The 27010-nt window shown below is 37.9% G+C and overlaps 1 protein-coding gene across 1 annotated transcript in view; it reads right to left on the bottom strand.

The window, feature by feature from the left end:
* syne2b (spectrin repeat containing, nuclear envelope 2b) overlaps nt 1-20068 on the bottom strand; it is a 129238-nt gene extending 109170 nt beyond the window's left edge. Inside the window, 29 exon segments of the mRNA XM_052089472.1 lie at nt 88-233; nt 1149-1272; nt 1374-1456; nt 1621-1714; nt 2207-2400; nt 4053-4205; nt 4456-4590; nt 4726-7098; nt 7469-7627; nt 7775-7951; nt 8148-8249; nt 8729-8866; nt 9057-9221; nt 10215-10414; nt 10597-10693; nt 12136-12304; nt 12403-12515; nt 12721-12885; nt 13033-13170; nt 13507-13620; nt 15124-15207; nt 16061-16161; nt 16250-16449; nt 16533-16729; nt 16870-16962; nt 17402-17479; nt 17884-17979; nt 19127-19188; nt 20008-20068. Coding sequence (XP_051945432.1) covers nt 88-233; nt 1149-1272; nt 1374-1456; nt 1621-1714; nt 2207-2400; nt 4053-4205; nt 4456-4590; nt 4726-7098; nt 7469-7627; nt 7775-7951; nt 8148-8249; nt 8729-8866; nt 9057-9221; nt 10215-10414; nt 10597-10693; nt 12136-12304; nt 12403-12515; nt 12721-12885; nt 13033-13170; nt 13507-13620; nt 15124-15207; nt 16061-16161; nt 16250-16449; nt 16533-16729; nt 16870-16962; nt 17402-17479; nt 17884-17979; nt 19127-19188; nt 20008-20068 — 6011 coding nt within the window.
* Nucleotides 20069-27010: the final 6942 nt, after the last annotated feature.

Genomic DNA, 27010 nt, shown 5'->3' with positions numbered 1-27010 from the left:
TAGCCTTAAATACACATTAAACCAGTAACACATGTCTGAACACAAACTTTAATATTGCAATGTTGTTTATGTGACGGACACACACACCTGCGCTGTAACTGTGACCTCTGCTCTCTCCACATGACAGTGAGCTCTGTTCGGTCCTGCTCAACACTGCGTTCATTAAACTGTACACACTGCATGCACAGCGCTTCATACTCCTTCCATAGTGACTCAGTCTCATCCCACAGAGACTGAAAGACATAGCATCAGATCTTTCAAAACACAGATTCAATTTAGTACTGGATCAGGGTTGTTTCAGAACACATCGGGTCCCTAAGCAAAATCCGACTTGGAGGCCCCCTATCCACCCCCCGGATCCAGACCCACCCAAGAATGAAACCACAATACAGTCTTCAACAAATTTGAATATATTAACTTAAAATCGGAATATACTAATTACCAAAAAATTAATTAATTAATTAATTAATTAACAATAAATAACTTGTAGGTGTAATTCAATGGTGTTGAAAAACCCTTTGAGTATGTGCTTTCCAGTCAAGTCTACAATTCTCTTCTTGCAGTTACATTCTCCCTTTCCTCTCTGGCCACAAGGGGTGGGGGCCCTATTACTGTCTAATTGTGCCATGGCAGCTGCCTCAGTCTTCCTTGCAGCTTTTAGTATATTAAAAAACAACCTTGCTTTTCTGGGTCCCCTGGTGGCTCGGGGGCCCTAAGTGGCCGCTTATGCTGCTTATAGCTAGAAATGACCCTTTACAGGACAACTGCACTTTCTGGAACAATCCAAAAATAATCTTATCTGCCTCAATCTTGTAAATGTCATACGTTTTAAATGTCTATAGTTGACATGAATACACTAATTTGTAAGTTTAAAAAGTAAAGTTTCCAGAACCAACACGCAATCTTGTATTTTTGCCATAAAAGTTTCATAATTAAGACTCAAACATTCACAACATTCACTTTATCTCTTCTCAGGTCTTTTACATTGCTTTGTGTCATCAACGACTCAGTAACTTGGGTTATGAATATTGATTACATTATGTTACATTGTAATATTATAAAATTATAGTTTGAAAATGCACAATAATAGCTTCAAAATTCTCACTCACCCAAATTTGTTTGCTCAAAAGGAAATTGCTGTGCATTACCTTTAATTCCATGAGACGTTTCTGCAGGTCTGTGGGAGTGACTGATTCTGAGGGACGATCTTCCAGCATGCATTGCTCATTCCTGTTCAGCTGAGCCTGTAGTGTAAATCTGCAGCTGCGGTACCTGAGAGGGCCAAGAAAATGTTCTAGTGCAATGTCAACCCTATGATTCTGACAAAATATCACATGCATAACACATAAGCTCTTCTCATTTCAGCTCCATACCTGTCTTCCTCTGTGCTTGTTTGTTTCACTATCACTTTCTTCTCCACAGTCCTCAGCTGCTGAGAGCTGACTGGTGTACCAGCCTAAAACAACATTTCCCAGACAGTCAAAATGTTCAAAAGAGCTTCCGTTTGGTCATGTAGATTAATTCAGTTCATTACATGTAGGCCTTGACATAACTAGGCCTAATTCATAACTTTCAAATATACAAAACAAAATACTTTGTAAAACATGAATTAAGGTGTACCTCTGAAACAATAACTTCTTTGGGCTTCTCAGCAGATGGTGGGGCCGTTGGTGCTTTCTGTGCAGGTGGCTCTTTCATTTGCTCGATTTCTGCACTATTAGGCATCAAGAAAATAAATACAAACAGAAAAGGAAATCAACGGGTAAGGGACGTGACAAAGCAAACTAAATATCATAATTTATTTTATAAATGCCAGAAATATGACAGCCCTGCTGAAAATAGCCCAGAACCTAGGATGCTGAACCCCAGAATGGTATTATAGTATGCTAGTGTATCTACCAGGCTTCTTAACTAGCCGAAACCAACTTAGTTGGTTAGCGCTTAGTCAACCAGCTTCATCAGAAAGATGATGCTGGTGCAGCAGCTAGAAAAGCACCAAACCATCATAAACCTGCCTGGACCTGCATGGAATTGTACGCTGGACTAAGATGGTCTTTTCAACAATGAGATAATGACAACAGGTTTCAGCATGAACTGTTGCTCTTTTTTCAGTGAACATTATGACCTTCACTGGTACAAAAGTTAAACAAAATATTGGACAAAAATAACTCTTTTTAGCAAGGCAATTTCTCTCTCTCTCTGTTACCCAGTGTCTGGAGGAGGTGTGTCATGGTCTCCACTAAACTGCCGCTGGATGGCAGCGAGTCGTCTCTCACATTCTCTGAGTTGGGCTTGTGCCAGCCTGTGTGCATCCTCAGGGCTCAGAGTATCACACAACTCCTTCAGAGCTTCCAGCTGCTGCCCTGCCTGTGCCAGACTGCCCTCTGCTGAAAAACAGGCCTGCAGGAGCAGAGAGAGAGAGAGAGAGAGAGAGAGAGAAAAAAAACATGTATGGTTCCTTTTTGTTATTTTTACTCTTACTTTCACCTTTATTTCATTATTTTTTATTGCATTTTTGTTTAGTTATTATTGCACGCTTCTTCATTAATTTGATTTACTTTGCACTGCTCAGTTTTGCACTAATGGCATTTTACTTGGCATTTTGCAATATGCTCATTTACTGTTGTTGCAGAAAGTAAATACAAATGTACATTTATGTGCCAAATAAACCAAACTAAACTGAAACAGATAGAGTAATGATGTTAAAGGAATAGTTCACCCAAAAATGAAAATTCTCTTATTATTCACTTACCCTGATTCCATACCAGATGTGTATGACTGTCTTTCTTCAGCAGAACACAAATTAAGCATTTTAGAAGATAGAGTTCTGTCAGGTTTCTTATAATGCAAGTACACAGGTGCCAGAACTTTGACAATCTAAAACTCACATTTAGGCAGCATAAAAGTAATCATGCAACTCAAGTCGATCAACGAATGTCTTCTGAAGTAAAATGTGACTTTTGGACAGTCAAAGTGCTGACACTCATGTACTTGAATTATAAGAACCTGGCACAGCTCTATCTACTTCTAAAAATCTTTATTTATGTTCTGCTGAAGAAAGACAGTTATACACAATACACATCTGGGATGGCATCAGGGTAAGTGAATAATGAGAGAATTTTTTGGGTGAACTATTCCTTTAAGAGAAAATAAATAAATTACCGTAAAGGAACAGTTCACCCAAAAACAAAAATTATCTCATCATTTACTCACCCTCATGCCATCTCAGATGTGTTTGACTTTCTTTTTTCTGCTGAACACAAATTAAGATTTTTAGAAGGATATTTCAGCTCCAAAATGGACATATATTCAGAATCAATATGATAGATGTTGGTGAGAAAAATATCAATATTTTAGTATTTTTTTTATGTAAATCTACACTTTCACTTCAACATTCTGGTGTGGTGGTGACTTTCACTTTAACATTCAGCCACCTACTGGTTGGGGCTGGTCAAAGGTGGAGATTTATAGTAAAAAAAAGGACTTACATATAAATATTGATCTGTTTCTCACCATGACCTATTATATCCTTTCTGAACATATGGATTTAACCACTTGATTCTTATAAATAACTTTTATGCTGCCTTTGTCATTTTTGGACCTTCTGAGTTCTGGTCACTTTTCACTTGCAGTGTGAGGACCTGAAATATTCTTCTAAAAAATCTTCATTTGTGTTCAACAGAAAAAAGAAAGTCATACACATCTAGGATGTCAAGAGGGTGAGTAAATGATTAGATAATTTTCAGGAGAACTATCCCTTTAATGCTCCTGGTATTAATAGATTCCATATGCAAATTACAAAAGGGTCATAACCACCATAGCCGTTGGGGAGAGACACATTGCCCCAATAGTCAGAATAGCCATTGATCAGTACATGTTTTTCAATGACCGATTTAATCTTTCCCTAATTTTCCCCCAGATATAGAATTTTTGGTAACATCCTTGATGTCAAACACAGAAAAGATGAAAGAAGGAAACAAATTGTAGCCAAGAGAAATAAATCACCACACCCCTTCATCAATATGTCTGTTCATGCTCTGCTGTTACTTTACCTCTGATTTTGACTCCGATTTTGATTCAGGTCTATGGTTGAGTTTCTCTCTCTTAAAGTGTATCTCACATGTCTCAACCATATGGTAAAAATGCAGGCAGGTTATCTCAAATCTTAGTTGCTTCAAAAATGCTGATATTTCAACACGTACAGCCTGGAAATTTTAATGAAATCAAAACACACAACAACAAGCACACAACCTCAATGTTTGTAACTTCACACACAAACAAACTTTTGTTTAGTTAATGGAGCAACTTGTTATATGTATTTGTTGTATGAACTGTTATATATAGTGTAGTAGAGCATTTCTGTTAGACAAAATTTTAAATGAAAATAGAAAAATCATTAAAAAAAGTCACACTGCAGATGAAGACAAACATGCACAAATATGACTACACAGATACCTCCCACTGTGTTCTAACAGACTGGGTGAAAAACTCCATGTCTCTAAGTTCAGATGGGGTGCAGAAAGCTTCCATCCCCTCCGCGGCCCTCAAGAACTCTTCAAGGAGCTCAGTGTCCAGAGTTCTGAGTGTCTCCTTAACAAAAAAACAAAACACACATACAGTATAAATAATTTGGGAACATAAACTACAATATATTTGAATAACAATGGGCTTTTTTGCTCTAGCAAACAATGAAGTAACTACAGCCAATGTCTAAAACAAACACACCTCCTTAACTGCTGCCTGTTCGTCCGTCATTTGCTTGTCCTTGAACACATTGATAGTTTCAAGAATGTGCTCTTGAAGACAGTGCTTGGCTTCCTCGAATCTATTCCTAACCAGGGCCTGTGCTTTTGTATAAGCCTCAGTGTAAGCCTGAGGAGGGGCCTGGGCAAGTGCTGGCTGCTTAACTCTAGGAGCTGACTGCTGTTGGGACGGTTCCTGTGCTGGGAACTGTGGCTTTGTCAGGTCTTGGGACTGAATTAGAGCCTGGACGGCTTGGCTTTGGATGCAAGTTTGAGATGGTACCTCTGTCCTGGATGGACCCCATTGTTGCTGACTTTGCTGAAGCTCCTGTGGACTTTGAGGTCTTATTGGAGTTTGAGCATATGGCTGATTCCATGGAGCTACTGGTTGGGGAACACCTTGAAATATAGTCTGGGAGAAGACCTGAGGCTGAAGTTCTGGCCGGGCCGGATCCCATTGCCGTTGAGGGCTTTGTGGTCTCTGTAGGGCTTGAACTGGACCTTGAGGTCTTATCTGTCCATAAGAATGAGGCAATAATTCAGGTCTTGCGGATGGCCACTGCTGAGGCTGAGTTTTAGGATAAACTGGAAATTGAGGTTGAGGTTGGACTACCTCTGGATCTTGGACAGAGGGGTAGATCTGGGTCACTATGCCTGGTCTTATTGGCGACCATTGCTGAGGTTGAGCTTGATGGACACTTTGAGGTTGGGGATGAGTTTGGATATAGGCCAGATGCTGCATTTGAGCAGTGACAGGAATTGGTGCTTGAACTTTGGAGAAAGGTTGGGTGACATATCCTGGGTTAATGGGACTCCACTGGGGTTGCTCCTGTGGTTGAACCATCTGCTGTGCGTTGTCCTGTACTTTGACCTGGGTCTGAGATTGGACAGGCATTTGGGGTTGAGGCATGGAGATGATTTTGGGTTGAATGGGGGATGTGCCTTTGGTTTGTGGGGAAATCACAGTCTGAGCATACTGAGAGGGTGGCTGAGATTGAACTACAGCCTGTGGTGACTGTGGCCTCTGCATTACTTGTGGTTGAACAGGAGTTGTGGTGTGCTGCTGGACTGGTCTGGAAATGGAAATGCCTTGGGGTACTAATCTTTGGTGTTGGAGCACTGAAGGATGAGATTGAGCTACAGGCTGTTTTGGCTGCCATTGGGCCATAACCTGTGGCTGCATGGGAATCATGGATTGAGGTTGAGTCTGTTTCTGAATCATAACATGATGTTTTTGTGGTGTCACAGTCTGTGTTTGGAGTTGCTTCTGTTGCTGAATGAGTGCAATGACTTGTGGTTTTTGAATAGTTGCTTGAGCTGAAATAGGGAGTTGAGGTTGTTGTTGGGTCAGAACTTGTTGATTAATGGGAAAAGTTGCTTGCTGTTGTTGTTGCTTTTGTGTCATTGGTAGTTCTGGAGTTGTTGGCACAGTTTGAGGTAGTTTTGGTCTTACTACAAGTGGTTGTTGTGGTTGCTCCAAGCGTTTCACCGCACTCTGAACAATGCTTTTCGACTGTGCCTGGGTCAAGTCTTGAGTAGGTCTCTTAGCCTCAAGTGAGCTAGAAGCACATATAGGCTGCAGTGGTGCTTGAGGACTTTTCTGATCATTGTCCTCTGGCTCTGGCAGAGGTTGTGATATCATCTGAGCTGGTTTTTCAGTAACACTTTCCAATTGCACCCCCTGTTGAAGCCAAGGTCTGTTCTTCAGATGTGCCTTGGACTTCTTTTCTCTCATCTGCTGCTGGGTTAAAACCTGATGTAGGCCTGCACCCTCTTTCTGTGATTGTGTCTCTGGTTGATTCTGAGGCTGACCTGATGTCTGTGCTTGAATCATCTGTTGTTTTGTTACAGGGGTTGCAAAATGGGTTTTCTCTTTTTGTTGTGTTTGTGCCAGTGGCTGTGTTGCTAATTGCTGAGCATGAACTTGTGATGCTTGTTGTGTGTTCAGTGGAGGTTGCTGGCTAGCAACTGGTGCTTGCATTTGCCACTGGTTCTTCATTTCTAACCATTGTTGCTGGCTTTCTATGTAATGCATCTCCATACTTGCTTGAGCCTGGGAAACTTCAGGTGACTTTACCTTAGTTGACTGAGAGTGGGAGTGTTCCCCTTGCTCATAGGGGTGTATTTGTGGTTGTGGACTCTTTTTCTTAACTTCACACTCCTGTACAATAAACATGGGCACAGGCTGATTAGATGGCTGGGCCTTGAGGGCTGCAGCTTGGGATGCTTTAGGCTTCTGGGTTTGAGGCTCTTCCTCTGTCTCCGAATGTTGGACAGAGATCTTGGCAGGGGGCTGGTCTCTAGCAGGGCTTCTGTCTCTGCAAACCCCAAAGGAGCTGAGCATCCCTACTGCTTCCTGTTGAGATTCAGTAACATTTCATAATCATGATGCAACTGCATACATTTCTATAACAAGATGATTACAGGAAAATAACAGAAAATAGTATTTATGGCATAAAACAATATGGCCAAAAGAGTGCTGTTTTAACCAAATACATTACCTTTTCTACCACTAAGTTGTATTTGCCACAATTACAATACAATGTTTAAATCTGTTAAATAGTGATTGTGACACTTTGTCAAAATAATCCAAACCAAGCAGTTACCTATATCAAAATGTGTTCCTCAGTTATTCAACAAATCATAATGCCTCTAGCCTCTAGGTGCTAATACATAAGTCAATGGTATCACAATCATTGATGTTATTCTAAAAGCAGTGAACAGACCTGTGACTTTTCCACAGCGATGCGGACCCTGTCTTGCATAGTGGATGCGATGAGATACTGCAGTGGTGAAGTCTTCCTACCTGCCATCACCATGACTTGTAGATCCTGCTCTTCCATAACTAACTGACCCTCTAACTGTAGCCCCCTAGAAATCAACAGCTACAGGAGAAAAGGGGAGAAGTCTTTAATCACAAACATAAACACAAAAAATAAAAAAGTCCAAATCAGCAAGACCGACTTCACACCAGCCTATTTTTAAGCTTAGACAAAAAGAAAGAATATTTTATTGAGCTGGTATATGCTCACCCGGGCTCTGGGGTCCTGTCCTCTTTTCTGCCTGTGTGGTTCCTCTTTAAGGAACTGGTAAAGCTCTCTGGCTTCAGTCTCCCAGTGTAAGAGTTCCGCCAGACGCACATCTAACCCACTCACACTCAGACGCAGCTCATCGCACACATGTTCAGCCTCACAGAGTGTCTGCAACACCTGAATACAGACAGGTTATACATAAGAAGTAGTGACATTTTTTAAAATGTACCCCCATGCTCACTTAACTGATATTGTGTTAAAAGAAAATGAACTAAAATGATTTCCGTCATCAGAACTGTGAGTTCAATATTTTATACAATGTATTTAGACAGATATGATATCTAGTGGACCAGAAATTTGTTTTGTTGTTTACCTCAGGAATGGCCTGCTGAAGTTTGCTCAGGGTTTCTGGAGAGCAATCTTGAGATGGGGAGAGGGCCTCTAGATCCACATCCTTTATTTTCTTCATCATAAGCTAAGAGAAATAATATAAAAAAACATGCAAAAAAGGAGATGTTAGGCAGAATGTTAGCCTCAGTCACCATTCACTTTCATTTCAAAATTTTCACAAGCCGATCAACTATTTAGCCCTTTTCAGTTAATCGCACCTGCAAAATCCTAAAACTTTATTTCCAGGTTTAATTTATATTTTGAATAGACTCAGATTTTTGTGGGTTTATGTTTATCCATAAAATGAAAGTGAAAGGTGACTAATGCTTTCAGGCCTTAACATCTCCTTTTGTGTTCCACGGAAGACAGATAGTCATACAGGGTTTGTGAGAATAAGTAAATGAGAATTTATTTTATTTTGGGTGAATTATCCTTTAAGAATTAGAAAACCAAAAGACAAAGCAACAGAAGTCCATGTAGCCACAAATGAAAGAGACAGGGAAAGGAATATGAAGCCTTCATTGTGTTTTTTTCATATGTGTTGGTCTGAGAATGTGTGCAGACCTGCAGTCGCTTTGTGTAGGTACGCAGTGGTCCAGAAACCACCTCCACAGGTTCCTTCAGTAGCTGAGTGGCCTCCCTCATCAGGGCCTGAACCGTCTGAGGGCTGGATGGGCCAATGCTGGGCTCCTCGGCTAAGGCCTAGAACATACAGCTTACTTAAAAATACTGCATCTACTCTGATATATGCTGACTACTTGCAAGACAGTTTGTCCAATGCATTCTGACAAAAACAAAGCATTATCCCTATTAAAGACATACACACCTCTTTTAATGTTTATATTGTTTAATCGTGGCTATTCATATTCATGTTTAAACATGGGTGACTCACAAACTGGGTTGTTTTGGCATAGTCAGCCCACAGAAGATTTATCTTGCAAAGTTCATCTGAAATGGCGCGGCAGGTCTGTGGGTCTGTCACCTCAATCAGGTAGTTCCCCACCTCATTCAGGTGAGCCTGACGAGAACTCCACTCTGACATCATCGATAACATCACCTGGGAAACCGATGAGATGCCATGTTTACATTTAAAAAAACAGCAAAAAGCAAACAATTGCATAATACTCTTTATGAATACATATTCAAGGTGAAGTGTATCTGTTTTGTTTTCTTTAAAATACTTTCTCCTATCCTAACTTAAAATTGCAAGACAGCTATAAGTAAGCCATACCCCTCAAAAACTGTAAACACTGGAAATATCACAATATTGTTTGAGCATAATGACTAGCCTGACACACCAGAAATGGCACAACCATTTGGCGGACCAAAGGACAAACAGAAATGTGTTTGTTAGGGAAACCTGTATGAAAATATATATATATATATATATATATATATTTTGCAATTCATCTTTAACACAAATTTAACATTTAATTTAATTATAATAAAAAAAATAAAAAATGTATCCCCTTTTTTCCCCAATTTTGGAATGCTCAATTCCCACTACTTAGTAGGTCCTCGTGGTGGTGCGGTTACTCACCTCAATCCGGGTGGTGGAGGACAAGTCTCAGTTGCCTCCGCTTCTGAGACCGTCAAATCTTATCACGTGCCTTGCTGTGCATGACACCGTGGAGACTCACAGCATGTGGAGGCTCATGCTACTCTCCACGATCCATGCACAACTTACCAAGAGCCCTATTGAGAGCAAGAACCACTTAATCGTGACCACGAGGAGGTTACCCCATGTGACTCTAGCCTCCCTAGCAACCAGGCCAATTTGGTTGCTAAGGAGACCTGTCTGGAATTACTTAGCACACCCTGGATTCGAACTTGCGAATCCAGGTGTGGTTGTCAGTGTCAATACTCACCAAGCTACTCAGGCCCCCTCTTTAATTTAATTTTATGTTTTATCTATAGAGGTCTACTGTCTAAAAATAGGTTGACAGCTTTTGTCAATTAAAATCTAGTGAAAGTTTATTTCTCAAATAAAGCCATGAGAATTAATCGTATGTGTCCGTGTGGTCTTTCTTCCATATATATGTTTGTTCACCTCTGTTCTCTGTCCATGACGGTGGCTGTGTGGTCCCTGTTGCAGCCATCCATGTAGTGAGGTGTAGAGGTCACTGTAAGTGTCCCACGCTGCCAGCACACGGTCCATAGTTCCCCTCACCATCTGTACACCCTCCAGCGTCGCTGCTACATCTGCTTCCAGATCAGACACCTGACGATTGACCTGACTGGAGTCTCCAGCTGGAGCACACATCAGATAATCAATAATTATTGACTGTTCAAATAAACACAGTTTTCACAAAATGATGAGCAGAGGAAGAACAATTACAACACATGGTTTTTCAAGGAGGAATTTGAAGCCAGTTTCTTATGCATTCACTTAGAAGCATGTATTGTACACACACACAGTCTCTATGCATTACCCAAGGCAGCCTTGCTGGTGTATTTGCTTGTGATGAGTTTGAGTCTATGGAGGGCTCCATCCAGCAATGACGTCAGTTCCTGTTTGTTCACGGTCTCCTAAAAGAATATTAGTTGTAACAAAGTTTCTCTGACATAAATGTTTACTGTAAATTGCTTCGTTATTCCCGACAGCAATCATACACGGCCAAAAATGTTTTTTCAAAATATAATTTTTGTTGTTTTCTATGGATATTTTGACTATATTAAATACCATACATTTTTCAGTCCTGTTTATTACACTACTTTGTTTTAATGTTTAACCAGTTAATTCTTTTTTTCTTAATTTGTAAGAAAAACAAAAAACTAAATAAAATGGCAGAAAGTCACATTGTGTTGTTCCCGGTCAAAAATGACCGGCCCATTAAAATGTGTATAAATCTCTCATTAGGAATAATATTTTCACTAAATATTGTATTAGATCTTTTGTTAACTTGGTTTCTAGTCATTAGAAGAGGTTTTGTACTTTCTGAAACGTATTGATATTAGGCTTTATTGACCTGAATTTATACAAGGGAAAGCCCCTGTATATTAGTAAACATTGTTCTAACTCTTTATGAGGACGTGATAGTTCCCAAAACACATTGTTATAATATGTTTTTGCCCCTGTGGGTTCAAGAATAGTTCAGAGGTTGCCTAGGTTATCAAATGGTCAAATCAATATATAGTATCAAGTATCAACAGTATCAATATGCTACCTGCTCGTGATGCGCAAATGGATTGCACGCGCTGCACGAGTCTGTTGGGTATACTGCAGTCTTGTCACGTTTTAACTTTTTGTTTGGTCTCCCGTTCAGCTCATAAAAACACGCTGCGCGATCATGAGGATTACATCAAGATGTAGATTAGAATGCAGGTGCGGAATTTATAAAAATAAAATAGGCTATTCCACTCTCGCCGTTGCTAGCGTGCCAGTGATTATCCCTCTGCGTGCAAATTTTGGCACGCATACCATAGGTTGCCGACACCATCCTAGGACTTTATGTATGGAAGTACAAATGTACATACATATTGTATATGTTCATGAGATGGTTGGAAAGTCTCCTGAACACTCTTTTTTGGGGGGGAGGGGCACATTCATTTTTGATCAGGAACACAACAGGTGTAACTAAGTGAAATGAAACCTATAAAATGTAAAGAAAATGGTCCAGTTTTTTGTGTTTCCAGATACAGATATAAGTGAAAAAAAAAAATAGGTTAAATGACCGGAACACAATATAAGGGTTAAGACAAGAAAAAAGTATTTGTATATATTGTGTGTGTGTATATATATATATACACATATATATATACATATATAATTATTTTTATTTTCATGTTTTCCAGTAAATTATCTTTAAAACAATATAAATTTACTTGTAACAATTAACTAAACGTATATATATTTAGATATTAAGACAAATAGTTTTTTCTTGTTATATATATATATATATATATATATTATTTGAAGTGTACTTTGGAGTCTCGTCACTTTTTTTCAATTAATTGAAATTCTCACTCACATTCCAGTCCTGCATCAGCACACGAATGGCCTCCTGGGAAATGTAGGCTCTTTTCCATGAACGCAATTTAATGTTGAGTTGATTCAGCAGATTTAACACTGTGTGTCTGCTCTCATGATACTCCAGCTTAATACCATGATATTTCGCTGTTACACGGACACTGGTGAACCTGGAAAAGTGCACAATAATCAGAAATGGTATCCTCACTGAAAAGAGGTTTTGTTTCAATCCCAAAGGACCATTCGACTTGTCAAACAAACAAATTACCTTCTCTTCATCTCTTCCATCTTGTCTGTTGGGACAAGAGTCTCTCCAAACTCCTCCGTGTTCTGAAACATGCTAAACCTCTTGAGATGGTGTGGCATCTCCTCCAAACACACCTGCAGATATACACACCAGCAGAAATAACCAGACGAAATCACTTCCATTGCATGTTGCTTTCTTGACACAGCTTGAGTTCCTCAAATAAAATGTGCATTTGAAATATGCTGATCCATGGCAGACCAAACATCTCCACTGCCTACCCCCATATTATATATCATCAATACAGTTAACGAAGTTAATGCAAGTAATATAATCTCAGACCTTCAATAGTTCGAGTTTCTCACGGGCTTCTTCCGCAGCTCGAGCGTGATCCAATGTATCGCCCTCTTCGGCAGCTAAAACCTCTTCAATACGTAACAACCAGCCTCCCACAGTGTCCATAGGAGCTGGTAGACTGAGGTCCAACTCTGTTTTGTACTCACGTAGCTACCACACATAAACATCCATTTATATACAGTGCTGTATATAATGTATGCATTTAGACATTTGTAATATTTCTCAAACATACCTGAAAAGTAATATTTCTAGCTTTATTTCTATTATTTGAAATATTGAGTCTAAAGAACGTCTGACCTTCTCAGCAAGACTGTCCCAGGCTTGTTTGAGAGCTTTCTGCTCTGCACTGAGCTGAGGTTTCCTCTTCATCGCCGTAAGTAACGGCATCATTGGCCGCCGCTGCTCATTAAAGGAAACAATGAAGGTATGGAAGACCTGAAAAAAATAAGTAAATAAACATTAACGCAAACAAATGAAACACCACCTTGCTGATAATGTAACCATGCTGCATAATTTAAATAATCATGGTAAAATAATGACTGTTTTTACACAAGTTCTAAAAAAAGCATTGTTTTGCAATAGAAATGATAGAATAGCGTATACTGCTGCAGCTTGCAAAACATCTGATATTTATTTATTCACTAATGAATAATAATCAGTCTTTAATACCTTACAAAGGCATTTAAGGTATATTTAAAAGATAGATTTTCAGGTGTCTGTTGCAGAGTTGCTATAGGTAGAGTAAGACATTGATTATTATTTAGGTTTTACTTGGTATCTCTCAGCATAGCTCTCTCCCTCAGTAGAGTCCCATCCCTCGATCAGCTCCTCATAGGCCTGCATCAACCAGCATGTGACCTCCTGAGCCTTCTGATTGGCTGAGGTCTTGACAGACAGTGAGAAAAATAAAAAAATCAACAAGTCATGAATGATTTGATTTCAGAATTCATTTGGTAGGTCAATATATTATTATAGTAAGAGGATACAAAACAAGCACACATTTTTGCCAATTAAGGGCTGAGTTATTTGATTAATGCGGATTAAATTCCATTTATATTATACACATTAATACATAACCATTATTAACAGTAAAACAACCAGAGTTTAGTACTGCAATGTTCTAGAGGAACCAAATTCTTTCAAAGCCTAATTTCACAGTGCGTCTATAATTAATCTGCTCCTGCCACGTCTATGAGAAATCATGTTAGAAGTCTTTCAATAACAAAGCTGCTTTAAATGGATTATCTCTTTAATTTCAGGGATTATCTCTATAACAGCTGGTTTTAATGGATTATCTCTGTTATTTCTGGGATTAGCTTCATAATTTGAAGATGCATTTAAAGCCATCAGGACGTTTACACATGCAAAAAATGGGCAGTTATTAAATAGCGGGAGTATTTTAAAGGGGAAGGGGGTTGATATTTTACCCCAGGGGCAGCTGCTTTGGTTGGCTCAGGTGATTGAGTAGGGGATGATTTGATTGGACAGGGCATTAGCAGGTTGGCCTGACAAGTGAAGTCAAGTAAAATTGAGAGTGGATCATGGCAAAAATCAGTCATTACTTTCACATTATTTTCAGACTCTCAGACAATAAAGATACAATATTTTTCCCACAGAATTTGAGCGATGAATTTCCATGTCTTTCCAGGAATTTTGAAAGTTATTTTATCAAGATTGCACTCACAAAGCACAAGAAATTTCTGGTGATTTAATATTTAATAGTACAGCTACATTTATTTTAAATAATTCTATTTACAATAGAAATGTCCATGATTTTTAAAAATGTAAACAAATAAAAAAAGCTATATTCTCAAATCTGTGAAATTTCCAATTTTGTGGAAAACCCAGAAATTCCCAGATTTTTGATGACCGCTGGAACCCTGTAATGTTCAAGATATCAAAATAGTACCAGAGTGTATAGGAACTTTTGTATTGTAGTGCATTTTAAACTAATTGCTTCAAATATATATATATATATATATATATATATATATATATATATATATATATATATATATATATATATATATATATGTATATTTTAAATGACTCAAAAGCCATACATACATTAACCTTAAGAAATGATGGGTGCTTTGTAGAAGTTATCAGTGTCTGCTTTGCATGTATGCACTCACAAACCAACACAGTTACAAACACATACTGTACACAGCTTTAGGGCTAAACAACAGGGTGGACCAAAACAACCTTTCATCATGTTCATTGACATTTGTGTCTTATCCTGGCATTGAGAGAGATTAATTTACAGAAACACCATAAACCAAACTAAAAATATTTTTTTCAAAAAAAGAACAACTAAGTACAGAGTTTGATTTTTGTGAATGTAAAAAGCAGAGAGAAAAAGAAACAGAGAGAGAGGGAGAGGAGTACCTGTCTTAGAGGTGAAGCAGCTATTGACGGAGCAAAGTCAGATGGCAGATTGACAGGAGAGAGACGCTGAGGAGGAGTAAGATACTAAAGCACCACAGAGAGGAAAAACAGACTTTAAAAAATACAATACAGAAGAATTGGAGAGAAAAGATGTGAGAGCATAAGGAGTCACATATGCATTTAGATTACAAGCGTGACAATTTGAAATGTTAAGATAAAGATACAATTGTAAAAGAGGTGTATTTGAAATGTGTACTTGTTTTGCTATATTTGTAAAAACAAATGTCTGAAAATGTCCCCCCGAAAATGAAAATTCTGTAATCATTTCCTCATCATTATGTCATTCCAAACTGACTTTCTTTTTCCTGTGAAAATCAAAAGGTTCAATTATGAAGAATATCCTGGCTGTTCAAAATGGACAGGTGCTGTCCATCTCATAAATGACACAAAAATTAAAGTTGTTTTTTTACTGAAGATCTTGCCCTGCTTCAGGTATGATGTCAGTGATGTTTGGTCACGAAATACATTGACATCAACCCTGACTTGTCAATATGCGGTTGTATGGACGGACTATTTTTATGATGCTTTTTCTCATTTTGGATCGAGTGCACCAGTCCTCAATAAGTTTTATTATATGAAAAAAAAAATAGCTAGGATATTCTTCAAATCTTCACCATTTGTATGAGTCATAAAGGTCTAGAACGACATACGGGTGAGTAAATGAGGGCAGATCTTTCATTTTTGGGTGAACTATTTCTTTAATCTGAATTTATTAGGCAAAATAATGTTATTAAAATATAAAACTGTCAAACGGCATCTGTAAAGATAAGGGTTAAGGAGTAGTAATTATAATCAGCTTCATTTAAGAGCAAATAAAAGTATAAAAGAATCCTTACAAGGAAAAGCGTACACGTTTGCGTGCATGTGTGTGGCTCACCTGCATTTCTTCATCAGAAACAGCAGTGTCTTTTGAGTACTGGAGGAACTGAGCAACATAAGTCATTATAGACTTCTCGTCAGGGTCCCTAACATCAACATCTGAAATACAAAAACAATTGGTCTAAGATTATGTGCAATATGGGGAAAAAACCTCTAACACCACCATTTCCACACTACAAACACTCACCTGCTGGGTCTAGTAGTCTTGGTATGTGAAGTTCTCTTTCAGCGATGTGGAAGGCCTCCTCCAGATTCTGTTTGTTGCTTCTGGTTCGGGCTCTAGTCAGGTCCACTACATTCGGCCTTAGAGCATAAAGTATTGCCAAAAACACCACCCCACTCCTCCAGCTCAACTTAAAATCCTTTACATTAAGAGTACAACCAGACCTGAGAGAGAAAGCGATGGTTTTGAAGCACAGAATATCACAGTTCCCAAGAATCCCTCCCGGAGGATGATTTCTGTTCCTCACCTGTGGCACTGCTCCCTGACCCATAGCAGCAGGGCTTTCTTGGCAGATACATGGAAACGTGCATGCAAGTGTGAACCTTGGGGTGGCACTGGACTGCTGCAGTCACTACTGCTGGTTGAGCGAGTGTCCAAACTCACCAGCGACTCCAAAGACGACTGACGAGAACTAAAGGATAAGGTGCTTGCCAACTCTTCAATCTAAACAAAGTAGAAGAGCCATCAGGATACCCTTCTAAAAAAGACCAGCACAGACCAGCATGAATTCGCTGATTAGTGCTGGTTTGATGATGTAATAGCCTTGTTTTTCTGGTAACACTGAACCAAGACACCAGACTTACATGGAAGTGCATGATGATGGTCCAGACAAGACCCAGAATGATGGAAGGCTTTCCATCCATGATGTCTGAGACATTGATGTTGACCAGTTTGATCTGCAGAACAAAGGAGAACCACAGTAAAACCCTTGAGAGTAATCCTGAAGTGTGAAATGTCCATACCACTAGCGTTAACAAACGAAATTGCCAAAATTATCAATGTTTTCAAAAAGATTTTCGAGTCTTCTATTGATTGTACAAACAGATACCCCCACCATTGACTAATGGTCGAGCCAGAGTTGCTGTGTCAGGCTAGATTGGCCACTCAAACAAACAGAGGTCATTTTCATAGTGCCACAGAGCCAAAGTGTTACACTTTTAGGTGCAATCAACCTTTAAATGGTTTACAGTACTTACAGTTGACTACTTATCAAGCGGGGATATGAGAAATTATTTTCTCACACATCAGCTTTAATATTTCCACTTCCACTCCACACAGCAGTGTCACAGACTCAGCCAAATCATCTTACATTGGACAAAAATGGTTACATCTTACCGATTTCTTCTTAAGAAATGCAAGCGCTTTCTCAATGTTCGTTCTGTGCTGAAACGTCCCTCTTCCTTTCTCGCGGCTCTGAAACAAAGGTTGGTTGTGGTTATATCTCAATAAATGGTCATGGTTACAGTAATAGGCCAATATATATAGGTTTGTATTGCTATGAATTAGTCGATGTTCCATTTTGAGATTATTAGCCATGCCAAATTGTCTGATTAACAAAAGCGTTAGCTCCCCCTCATGTCAGTTCCAATATCTACCAACAGCCTTGTCAATGCATAAATACACATTTCAAATATGTTTGAGTGAAATTGGAACAATTGTGTAAAACAATGTTAATCTGTTTTGCTAAAATTAAATTGTATTATATTGTGCGTGTGTGTGTGTGTTTATTTGTATGTATTGGTCAATGGGCACCTTGCTATTTAGATATCAGCATTAATTGTTGAAAACCCCATATCAGTTGACCACTAATGACTCACAATTCTCTGACCACTCATCACCTCCAGCAGGTCCAATAATCTGCTACCATCTTTGAGATCGTTAAAAAGGTCCAACACTGTAACTGGAGTGCTCCTCTGGGAGAGCAGGATTAAATATCACATATTAAATACAAGAAGCACACAACATGAAACTGCATTGTTGAAACATACACATTTGTTTTTGTAATTCCCATTATTTCAATGGTGATTCTAATTAGATTATAATAACTGTAATAAAGTACATTTTCTATTTTATTAAAGTAAAAAATAATGTAATACAATGCTTTTGTATTCAAATCAGCATATATCAAGGCCAGTACAACAAATGATACAACAAAGAACAAATGACAGTATGAAGAATTAGATTTTTTATCATAATCATTAATTTAATCATAATAAATTTAATTAAATAAATCTTAATGGTCATAAATATTTTTTTTACAAAACCTTCCATATGTCTCCTTTGAAATATTTCAGAATAATTTGCTGCACTTTCTTAACACATTTCACAGTCTGAATATGGTCACATTTGATGAAAAAAAACCATTATATTACAAGACACACTTGTGCTTTTTAGTTCATTTTGTATCAGTTTTTGCCAGGTAAAATTCACAGCAGACATTTAGACATATCTGGAGAATGAATCAGACACATTTGTCTAAAATTATTTACATAAAACTGAAAGCTCCAGGCATTAACACTGAAATAGAAATATGATTTTATCTCTAAAAGAGTGAGTTGTTTACCTTGACGTCTTAAAAATATGTGTTTTATGTTACCACACACACATCCCCTGCTCATGCCTGGAAGACACCAAGCTATGATGAATTGTCATCTGCTCACTTTATAAGTAGCTGTGGATGTATGAGAATATGCATGTTCCTATCAGTGTGTGTGTGTGTGTTTGACACTGTGTGTTAACTCCTGTTGCTGTCTGTCTTTCTGTCCCATGTTTTAAGGATTATATTTACCTCCTGCCCACCCCTCATTCCCTCTCTGCTATTGGAGAACCTGCAGGAATGACCTCTGCACAACAAACCTTTTCTGTATCCATCATTTAATGTAATTGAAGCACTGTTTCTCATGACAAAGACTCAATACTTGCCATTCAATCAATACACGTCAATACAAATGATGCACAAGCTTACGATCTTTCAGAAAAAAGCCACATACAAGCTATTACTGATACAGTATAGTCAGGTTTGAGTTCATGAGCTCTTGACCATTGACCCTTAAACCTCACCTTGGACAGCTGGGCATTAATCCAGTTGGTGAACGTTCTCTTCTGAATTTGCTCCTGCTCCACTGAGGGAAAAATGGGCAGGAGAACATCATGAAAATCAACATCAGAGATAACCATGGACAAACATACCGTGTGAACATGTCTGACACAATTACATACACGGGCGCGATTGCCAGCCTAAAAATCGCTATGGGTTGTTTTCAATTCGAAGCATGTCTAAGATTAGATCTTATAAATGAATGGATAGGAAACAGGTGCATCCATGTTCAAGTATGAGATTTTGGAGGGTATTGTGACACTGGTTTAGGTTTGTCAATATATACATACAGTAAGGAGTTGAAATAACTGTTAAGTAAGGTTGTGACCCTTAACACTGGTAAACATAATACATAATAATACTTCACATGAACTAACAATACTTTCCCAGCATAAATTAATCTTAGTTCATGTTAATTTGCACATTTACTAATGCATTTTTTAATGTTTAAAGTTGTATATGATATTGTTAACAATAGCATTATGAACTAACATTAACTAAAATAAACAATAGCATATTTATAAACTAAATATAACCAAAATGTAAAAAATGCTTAAAAAAATATTGTTCAATTTTAGTTTGCATTAACTAATGTTCATTTATCGGACAACCTACCACCCCAAATAATGTCAACTTTAAAAGACATGGAATAACAATTAATATTTTAATCAATGTTAAGGAATTATAAAATTATGAACATCCTGAAAAAACAGTTTTTCATTGGATGTAGTTAAATTCATTCAGTCATTCAAACATGTATCCTAACAATAATGTGCATGTGGAGCACAAGACGTAATACAGACCTAAAAGTAGTTGTAATGAACAGAGCGCCATTTACATTTACCTTTATAAAGTTCCACAACGTCATTAAGATCTTCAGCTGTGTGAAGGTCTTTATCCTCCATCATCTCACAATCGACCTCTTGTAAAGCCTCTCAAAATGCAATCAAGTCTGCTTAGCTCAACATTTACCAAGTTTTATTCCAGAGTATCTGAATCTTTCCTTCAATCCTGTTTTGCTAAAGTTGACAACTCTCTTTTCGAATCAACATGCAAAGTCTCTGACTGCAAATCCCTTCAGATGAACCTGATCTCCAACCTGACTCTCTCTGCCAGCTCACAGTAATTCTAAAAGAACTCTCCCTCATTAGCTGCTAAACATGGCCACACTCACTATGAATAAGACTCTCTGGTCAGTTATGAGATAATGTCTCTTTTGACCGACTGACCCACAAAGAGAAAAAAAGAAAGAGAGTGTCTTTAAATGGTTTAACGGAACTGTCTTTGACAGGGCCTGACAGGCTTTGACAGTCATTGTTAACACTTCTGTATCGATGCCAGAGACTGAAAGAAGAGTTTGAATCAGCTGACACATAGTTTTCTGCGGATTTATTTCGAATTCTGCAATCAAATAGTAATGGGATTTTTTTCACTTGAAATAGTTAACCCAGAGTTATTTTTAACTCTGGTTTAACGTAATCCTGGGTTATCTTGTTTCATGCTTCATACTGACTGTTAATAACCCAAGTTATTAATTTTCTTAGATAGTCAGGTTTCCATAGTTAACACCGTATGTTATCAACCCCTTGGTTTTTATTGTTCTTATTTGAATATTTACAAGGTTAATAACATTGGGCCTCATTCAGTAAACAAGCAGAATTAATGATTGGACAAGTACAGCACTTGACGAGTATGCAACCTATTTGATGCTTATATGTAGATATGTCTCTTCTTCACTCCAGTTAATGCTTTTATCTTTATTATTTTTAAACAGTCAGTCATTTCTTCACTGTGTCTGTCTCTGAGGCATTTGCTTTTTTCTGATCTATCGTTTCATCTTTGTTTCCCCTCCCTCTGTTGTTCACTCATGGAGGTGTTGTCTCTAACATTTAAGAACTGCACCTCCCAAATGACATTAGATCATACGAGACTGGTGGCTTTACGTTCAATGGAAACATTCCATTCTTTTCTGTCATTGTGTTTCATTCATTACGTAGGTCATCAGGAGGGTTTTGCAACAGGTTTTTGCTGTTTTCTTTCTTTGTAAGGCACTTCAAAATTATGGCTAATGATTTACATGTTTGTCTGTCTGCCACATAATTTTTGTGTGTGTGTGTTTTAAGGGAAACTGGAATACTTTTTGGTATACCTCTGTATGGATGACAGACCAAAAAAAAATATATATATTATTATTTTGAAAAAGGTTCAATTTAAAGGGATTTTTCACTCAAAATGAAAACTGTCATCATTTACTCATCCTTTTGTTGTTCATAACCCATATGACTTGGAACACAAATAGATATGCAGTATTAGGCAGAAGGTAAGCTTAATTCACTTTAATTGTATGTCAAAAAAAATGCAATGAAAGTGAATGGTGACTGAGGCTAACATACTGTAATGTTTAACATCTTTTTTGCTCCACAGAAGTCACAAGGGTTTGAAACAACATGAAGGTGAGTAAATTATGACATCGTTGACATTTTTGGGTTAACTATCTCTTTAATGGTTAAAATTCCACAGTTTGCTATATAAAATAAAATTATTATAGTTATATTAATATGTGGTTAGTCAACTCTCCAATTTGTATTTTTTTTTACCCTCTTCTGCTTCTAGTTATGAGTCATTCTTTTGGAATCGGCCTCTGGTAGGTGACCTCAGAAGTCCCCAGATCCAAACCTGATCTCTGTCTGTGTATTTGTGCTTAGCAACGGCAGTAACATGCAATCTTATTCTTACTGACTACAGGTGGATAGTGTTAATAAATGTCATTGATATTTTTTTTATTTGATCAATTCATGAATTCTTTAGGTGTTGAACCCATGAACTTGAATTTCTACTCCAGAGTAGAGATAGAACTGCAAAAAAATACATAAATAAATACAAATAAATAAATAATATTTTTTTTTTTTTACAAAAAATATATAATTTATTAAAAAAAAAAATACATATATATGTATATGTATCCACTTTAACCCTTGTATTGGTGTTTTCGGCAAACATTATTACATACTGTACCTTGGGTCTTTATTGACCCAGCATGTATATCTATCACAACTGATGCTCAGAAATCTGAAATGCCCAGATAGTATCACATTTTCTAAACATTTTCAAGACAATTTGAAAATAATATAATATAATATATTGATATATTATTTTTCATACTGTACTGCATATCAGAGAGATGATACTTCCACACTTAAACTGAATAAGATGCTGTCAAACACAGATTGAGCTACACAAGTATTTTTAAATGGACTCACAACTTGCATAATTTGAGTAGCACAGCCAAATGAAAATAGCCAAATCATACTCTTCATGTGCTGTGCCACATTGCTTCTTGGTCAAATAGCTATGTCAAATGTAAATCAAGTCAGTCACTGAAACAGCAGCACCACCTTGACTAACAAATAACATGATTATACATCATTGTTACACAGAAAATCAAGGTGATATAGGCATTTGAATGACTATAGTACTCATTTTTCTTTTAATGAACAACAAAATATATATCATGTGGTAGTAATCTTACAGTATATAGATTTTAAATTATTATAAAAAATATGATTCATGGAGGTGCCAAATAAAGCTTTAATGACCCTATACAATTTTAGTATTTATTTTTGTAATTTTGCCTTTTCCCTTATACTATTCAGAAGAGAAAGTTTGAGCAATACATCCAAAAAATGGATGAGGCACAGGGGGTGGAATGAGGTCCAGGGTCGCCAAAGACCCGAGGTATGCATTAAAGGGTTAACTCCTTCACTGGCAGGTATCGCTGCCGATATTACAACCGGTATTGTTTGCATTGGTATTTAACTGCATGTTGTTAACATTCAATTCTTATTTAATCGTGACAAACTATATACATCATAAGAAAGGTCTAATACTTCAGCTTTGATATTTAGCCAATGTTTCACAATAGAAATGTTACTTTGTGAGTAATTTCTTAATTGTTATGTCAACATAACAAAATATAAAAGCGAGAGTTATGATAATGAAACCGTTATAAAGACGCACGTACCTATTCAATGATGTAATCTCCATACAAGTTGTCCCAGGCTTCAGTGAACAACATCCAATTGAAAATATTGTCCAACAGTGTGCACATTTACAGAAATGTTATATATTCTCATATTTACTTCATAAATAATTATTATTTATGTAAATTTTCCACTAAATGATGCGATATGACCCGCTTACACGCTATAATTCTTTCATAATTTATTTCCAAACCTCCACGGAGCTAGAAGGCGCACAAATTTATTTCTCTGTCCAAACATGGTCAGGATAAATAGGAAGACATCATGCATACCTCAGTGCCCACATGACAGGGACTTCCCCATCCCAGACCATAGTAGGATAAATTAGGTATCAAGCAAAAAACGAATCAGTTAACTGCTGAGACTTGTAAATAAATATATCTGGTATTTGTATATGATTATTGACAGTTCTGTAGCTGTAAATGTAGAAGAGCTGTACACCTGCTATCACCTTCACCTGCCAATAATCTGCTTTCTGCTACATGAGATCATTAAAAGACACTGCTATAGCAACTTGATTATGATTGGAAGTAAAATATATGCACAAGATAATGTTTATGTTATAATGTTTACTATTCTGTATTTCGGCACTAATGCTAATGGCTAATGATATTTGCGGCCAGAATCACAATGGTGGTCTTGGAAAATGATTAATATAACTAAGAGTTATCATCCTCAAATTTGAAACAGAACATTATCAGACTTGTTTCCATGAATCAATAAGGTCAGTGTCGTATATTATTTCATATAAATATTTGAGAAAGAAAAATAGCTGATCACTTTACAATAAATGTAAGCTTTACTAACTATTTTTTTTTATAACTTTTAATGATTTATACTTTTTAACAAATAAACTTCAAAGTCTCTTCTTTCAAAAGAGACTAAAATAATGCCTGTAATACAATGTGGGGATGAACAACAGCCACTGTATTTTGTGGATGTCCTTTTAGGTTATTGCTCAAAACAAGGGGGGCGCACGCTAATAATGAATACACTAGGAGGTGTTGAGGAGTCACGTGGCGCAACGTGAGGTTCGGACATGTGAACGACGAGCTCTGCGCACTTTGCTAGATTTTTATTATTTTTATGTTATAAACCAGTGAGACTCAATACACCCTGATATATAACTGTTCAAAGAAGTCAACATGTCAAAGAAATCAAAATCCTCGAGCTCTGGAGATATTAAATGACACTTATGTGCTCAAGCTGATACCTCAGATGGGCCCGCAAACCAGGGACGCGGTTTGGATGGCGCGGCGGGAGAAATCCAGCGGCAACTGCCGAGCATGTCTGTAATGCTGACGAAAGTCGTAGCGGACCTGGAGGATCTTGCTATAAAACATAGAACCATTACGCAGATGGAGGCAAAATTCTCTGAATTCTTACAAGAATCGAGGATGTTGAGAGACGGAGTGATTATCTGGAGTCATCGTAGAGGGAATTAGCTGCTAATCCGCTAGCAACCAAAGCAGATTTGGAACACATTTGGGAAAAACTGGTAGACCTTGAGAATTGTAATCTGTGAAACAACGTCCGAATTGTTGGAATTCCTGAGCATGAGACATGGTAAAATTCCTAGACCAGCTCTTACCAAGTCTGCTCGACATAACAGGCCACTGGAAATCGGGCAAACTCACAGAGTCCCGGCTCGCAGATCCGCTGAGGAAGATAGGCCCCGGTCAATTCTGGTCAATTTCTGAGATCATCCGATAAAGATCTCGTGTTGTGAAAGGCGAGGAGCAAAAGACACATTTCTTGAAAAAAACACAGCATATTCATGTTACCAGACTTTTCGAATTTGACAAGTTTTTCCATTGATGTTTCCGGCCAAACTGAGAATAGATGCTAAGGATGGCTGCAAAATATTTACATGCCAACAGCAAACATTGTCTTTCATAGAGACAATGGGGTGAGTAAGCCATTTGGTGTTTCTCATGTGGCCCCAAAGTGAACTTGAATCACTAAACACATACTTGACTGTCTGAGGAAGCTAGGTGCCATTTTGATTTTTTTTGTGTTGTTCTGCCTAATGGAGAAACTCTTGCATCGATGGAGGATCACATTTGCACTGATGTTTACAGCCAAATTGAGAATAGATACTAAGGATGGCAGCGAAATATTTACATGCCCACAACAAGCGATGTCTTTCATAAAATCACTGGACTGAGGAAGTCATGGTGTGGCCCCCAAGGTTTCTCATGTGGCCCCCAAGTGAGCTTGTCTCGCTGAACATACACTTGACTGTCCAAGGAAGCTGGGCACCTTTCTTGTTTCTTTTTGTGCTGAGCTTGAGTTGAGTTTATTTTGTGGAATAACACTCCTTCTGGAAAATTGTGGTTGAATCTGCTCATTCTTTGTGCTTATGCCTCCTATTGGCCGTAGTTTGTTTTGTGGAGTATTTTTTGCAGGATTAAGTCATCTTCTGCACTCATGAACAGCCGGCTCACTGAACATTTGTTTGACTGTCTGAGGAAACGTTGTGTGATGGTTTTTCTTCTTTGTGTGCTGGTTCCGCTAGCGGCTGGACCTTGTTTTGGTGAGGAACAAACCTTCGATACAGTTTTGTGAATGAATCTACATGTTCTTTGTTTATTCTGCCTATTGGCTGGAGTATGTTTATAGTAGGGCTGGGACAATGCGGCGACGTCGTCGCAAAAAATATGTCGACGCAAAATATGCGCGTCGATTCGTCGGACCCAAAACAAAGATGGCGGCGCCGGCGAATAGTAGCAACACGAGTGGCTCCTCAGACTATCAGAAGTGCAAGGCGGCATGCACTCGTTCCTCTAAAGTATGGGAATTCTTTAATTTAAAAGGAAACAATTCCGTGATATGTCGTCTTTGCAAAATGGAGATGGCCTTCCATTCTAGCACCACGGCAATGCACCAGCATCTGAAGAGGAGCCACCCGGTTGCAGCTGCAGATGACAGAGCACCGTAAGTTTTTTTTCAACTCCTCACTTTGCACTCGATGTTGGAGTAGGCTATAATACGTTGTCGACACCTAAAGTTTTCGCTTATAGCTATTAATAATGTGCTTATAGCTATGAATGTCATGAAAAATACATAGAGGACACTGACAACGTGCTGACAGACAGGACCAAGCAGGTAACATTTAATAAAGTCTCAACTTTCAAATTTGGTCATTCAAAGAAAATTAAACCATAAATAGGCCTACTATTTTGTGGCTCTTTAATGTGTCGTGACAGATTGCCTCAGTTAAAGCTGCTCGTGAACTGATCATCTTTTCCTTGGTTAATTTATAGCATCAAATAGGCTAAACATGAATGTAGCCTACATCAGAAGGACTGTTGTTTTAACCGCGGAAAGATGTCAGTACAGTAGCCTACAATCCATTATTCAAATTCAAATCCACCGACGTTAATCTTCTCTCTCCTGACTACTTTGTAGGACAAAAATGGCGTATTATGATTGATTGATCAGATCGCCAGTCAATCAAACTCCCGGCAAATGTTTTTTTTTTTACATTTTATACACCCCCAACCCCAATGAAACCGGTATTACCGGTGTTGTCACAAGTCGATTAATCGAATCGAAATCGAATCAGACTGAAAAAAATGAATCGTTAGATTAATCGATGCATCGAAAAAATAAATCGCTAGATTAATCGTTTAAAAAAATAATAGTTTATCCCAGCCCTAGTTTATAGATTATTTTCTGTTATGTAATTCTGTCTCATAAAATTTGTATAGAAACACTGGACTTGAGCAAACCGACGGCAAAATTTTCACAGGCATAAATGTCACAACTGTCATAGGCATACGTGGACTGTTTGAGTTTAGAGGG

This window comes from Xyrauchen texanus, chromosome 24 (genome assembly GCF_025860055.1).
Source record: "Xyrauchen texanus isolate HMW12.3.18 chromosome 24, RBS_HiC_50CHRs, whole genome shotgun sequence".
NCBI classification, from domain to species: Eukaryota; Metazoa; Chordata; class Actinopteri; order Cypriniformes; family Catostomidae; genus Xyrauchen; species Xyrauchen texanus.
The sequence above is the reverse complement of the archived record's forward strand: the minus strand, read 5'-3'. Positions and strand labels throughout refer to the sequence as shown.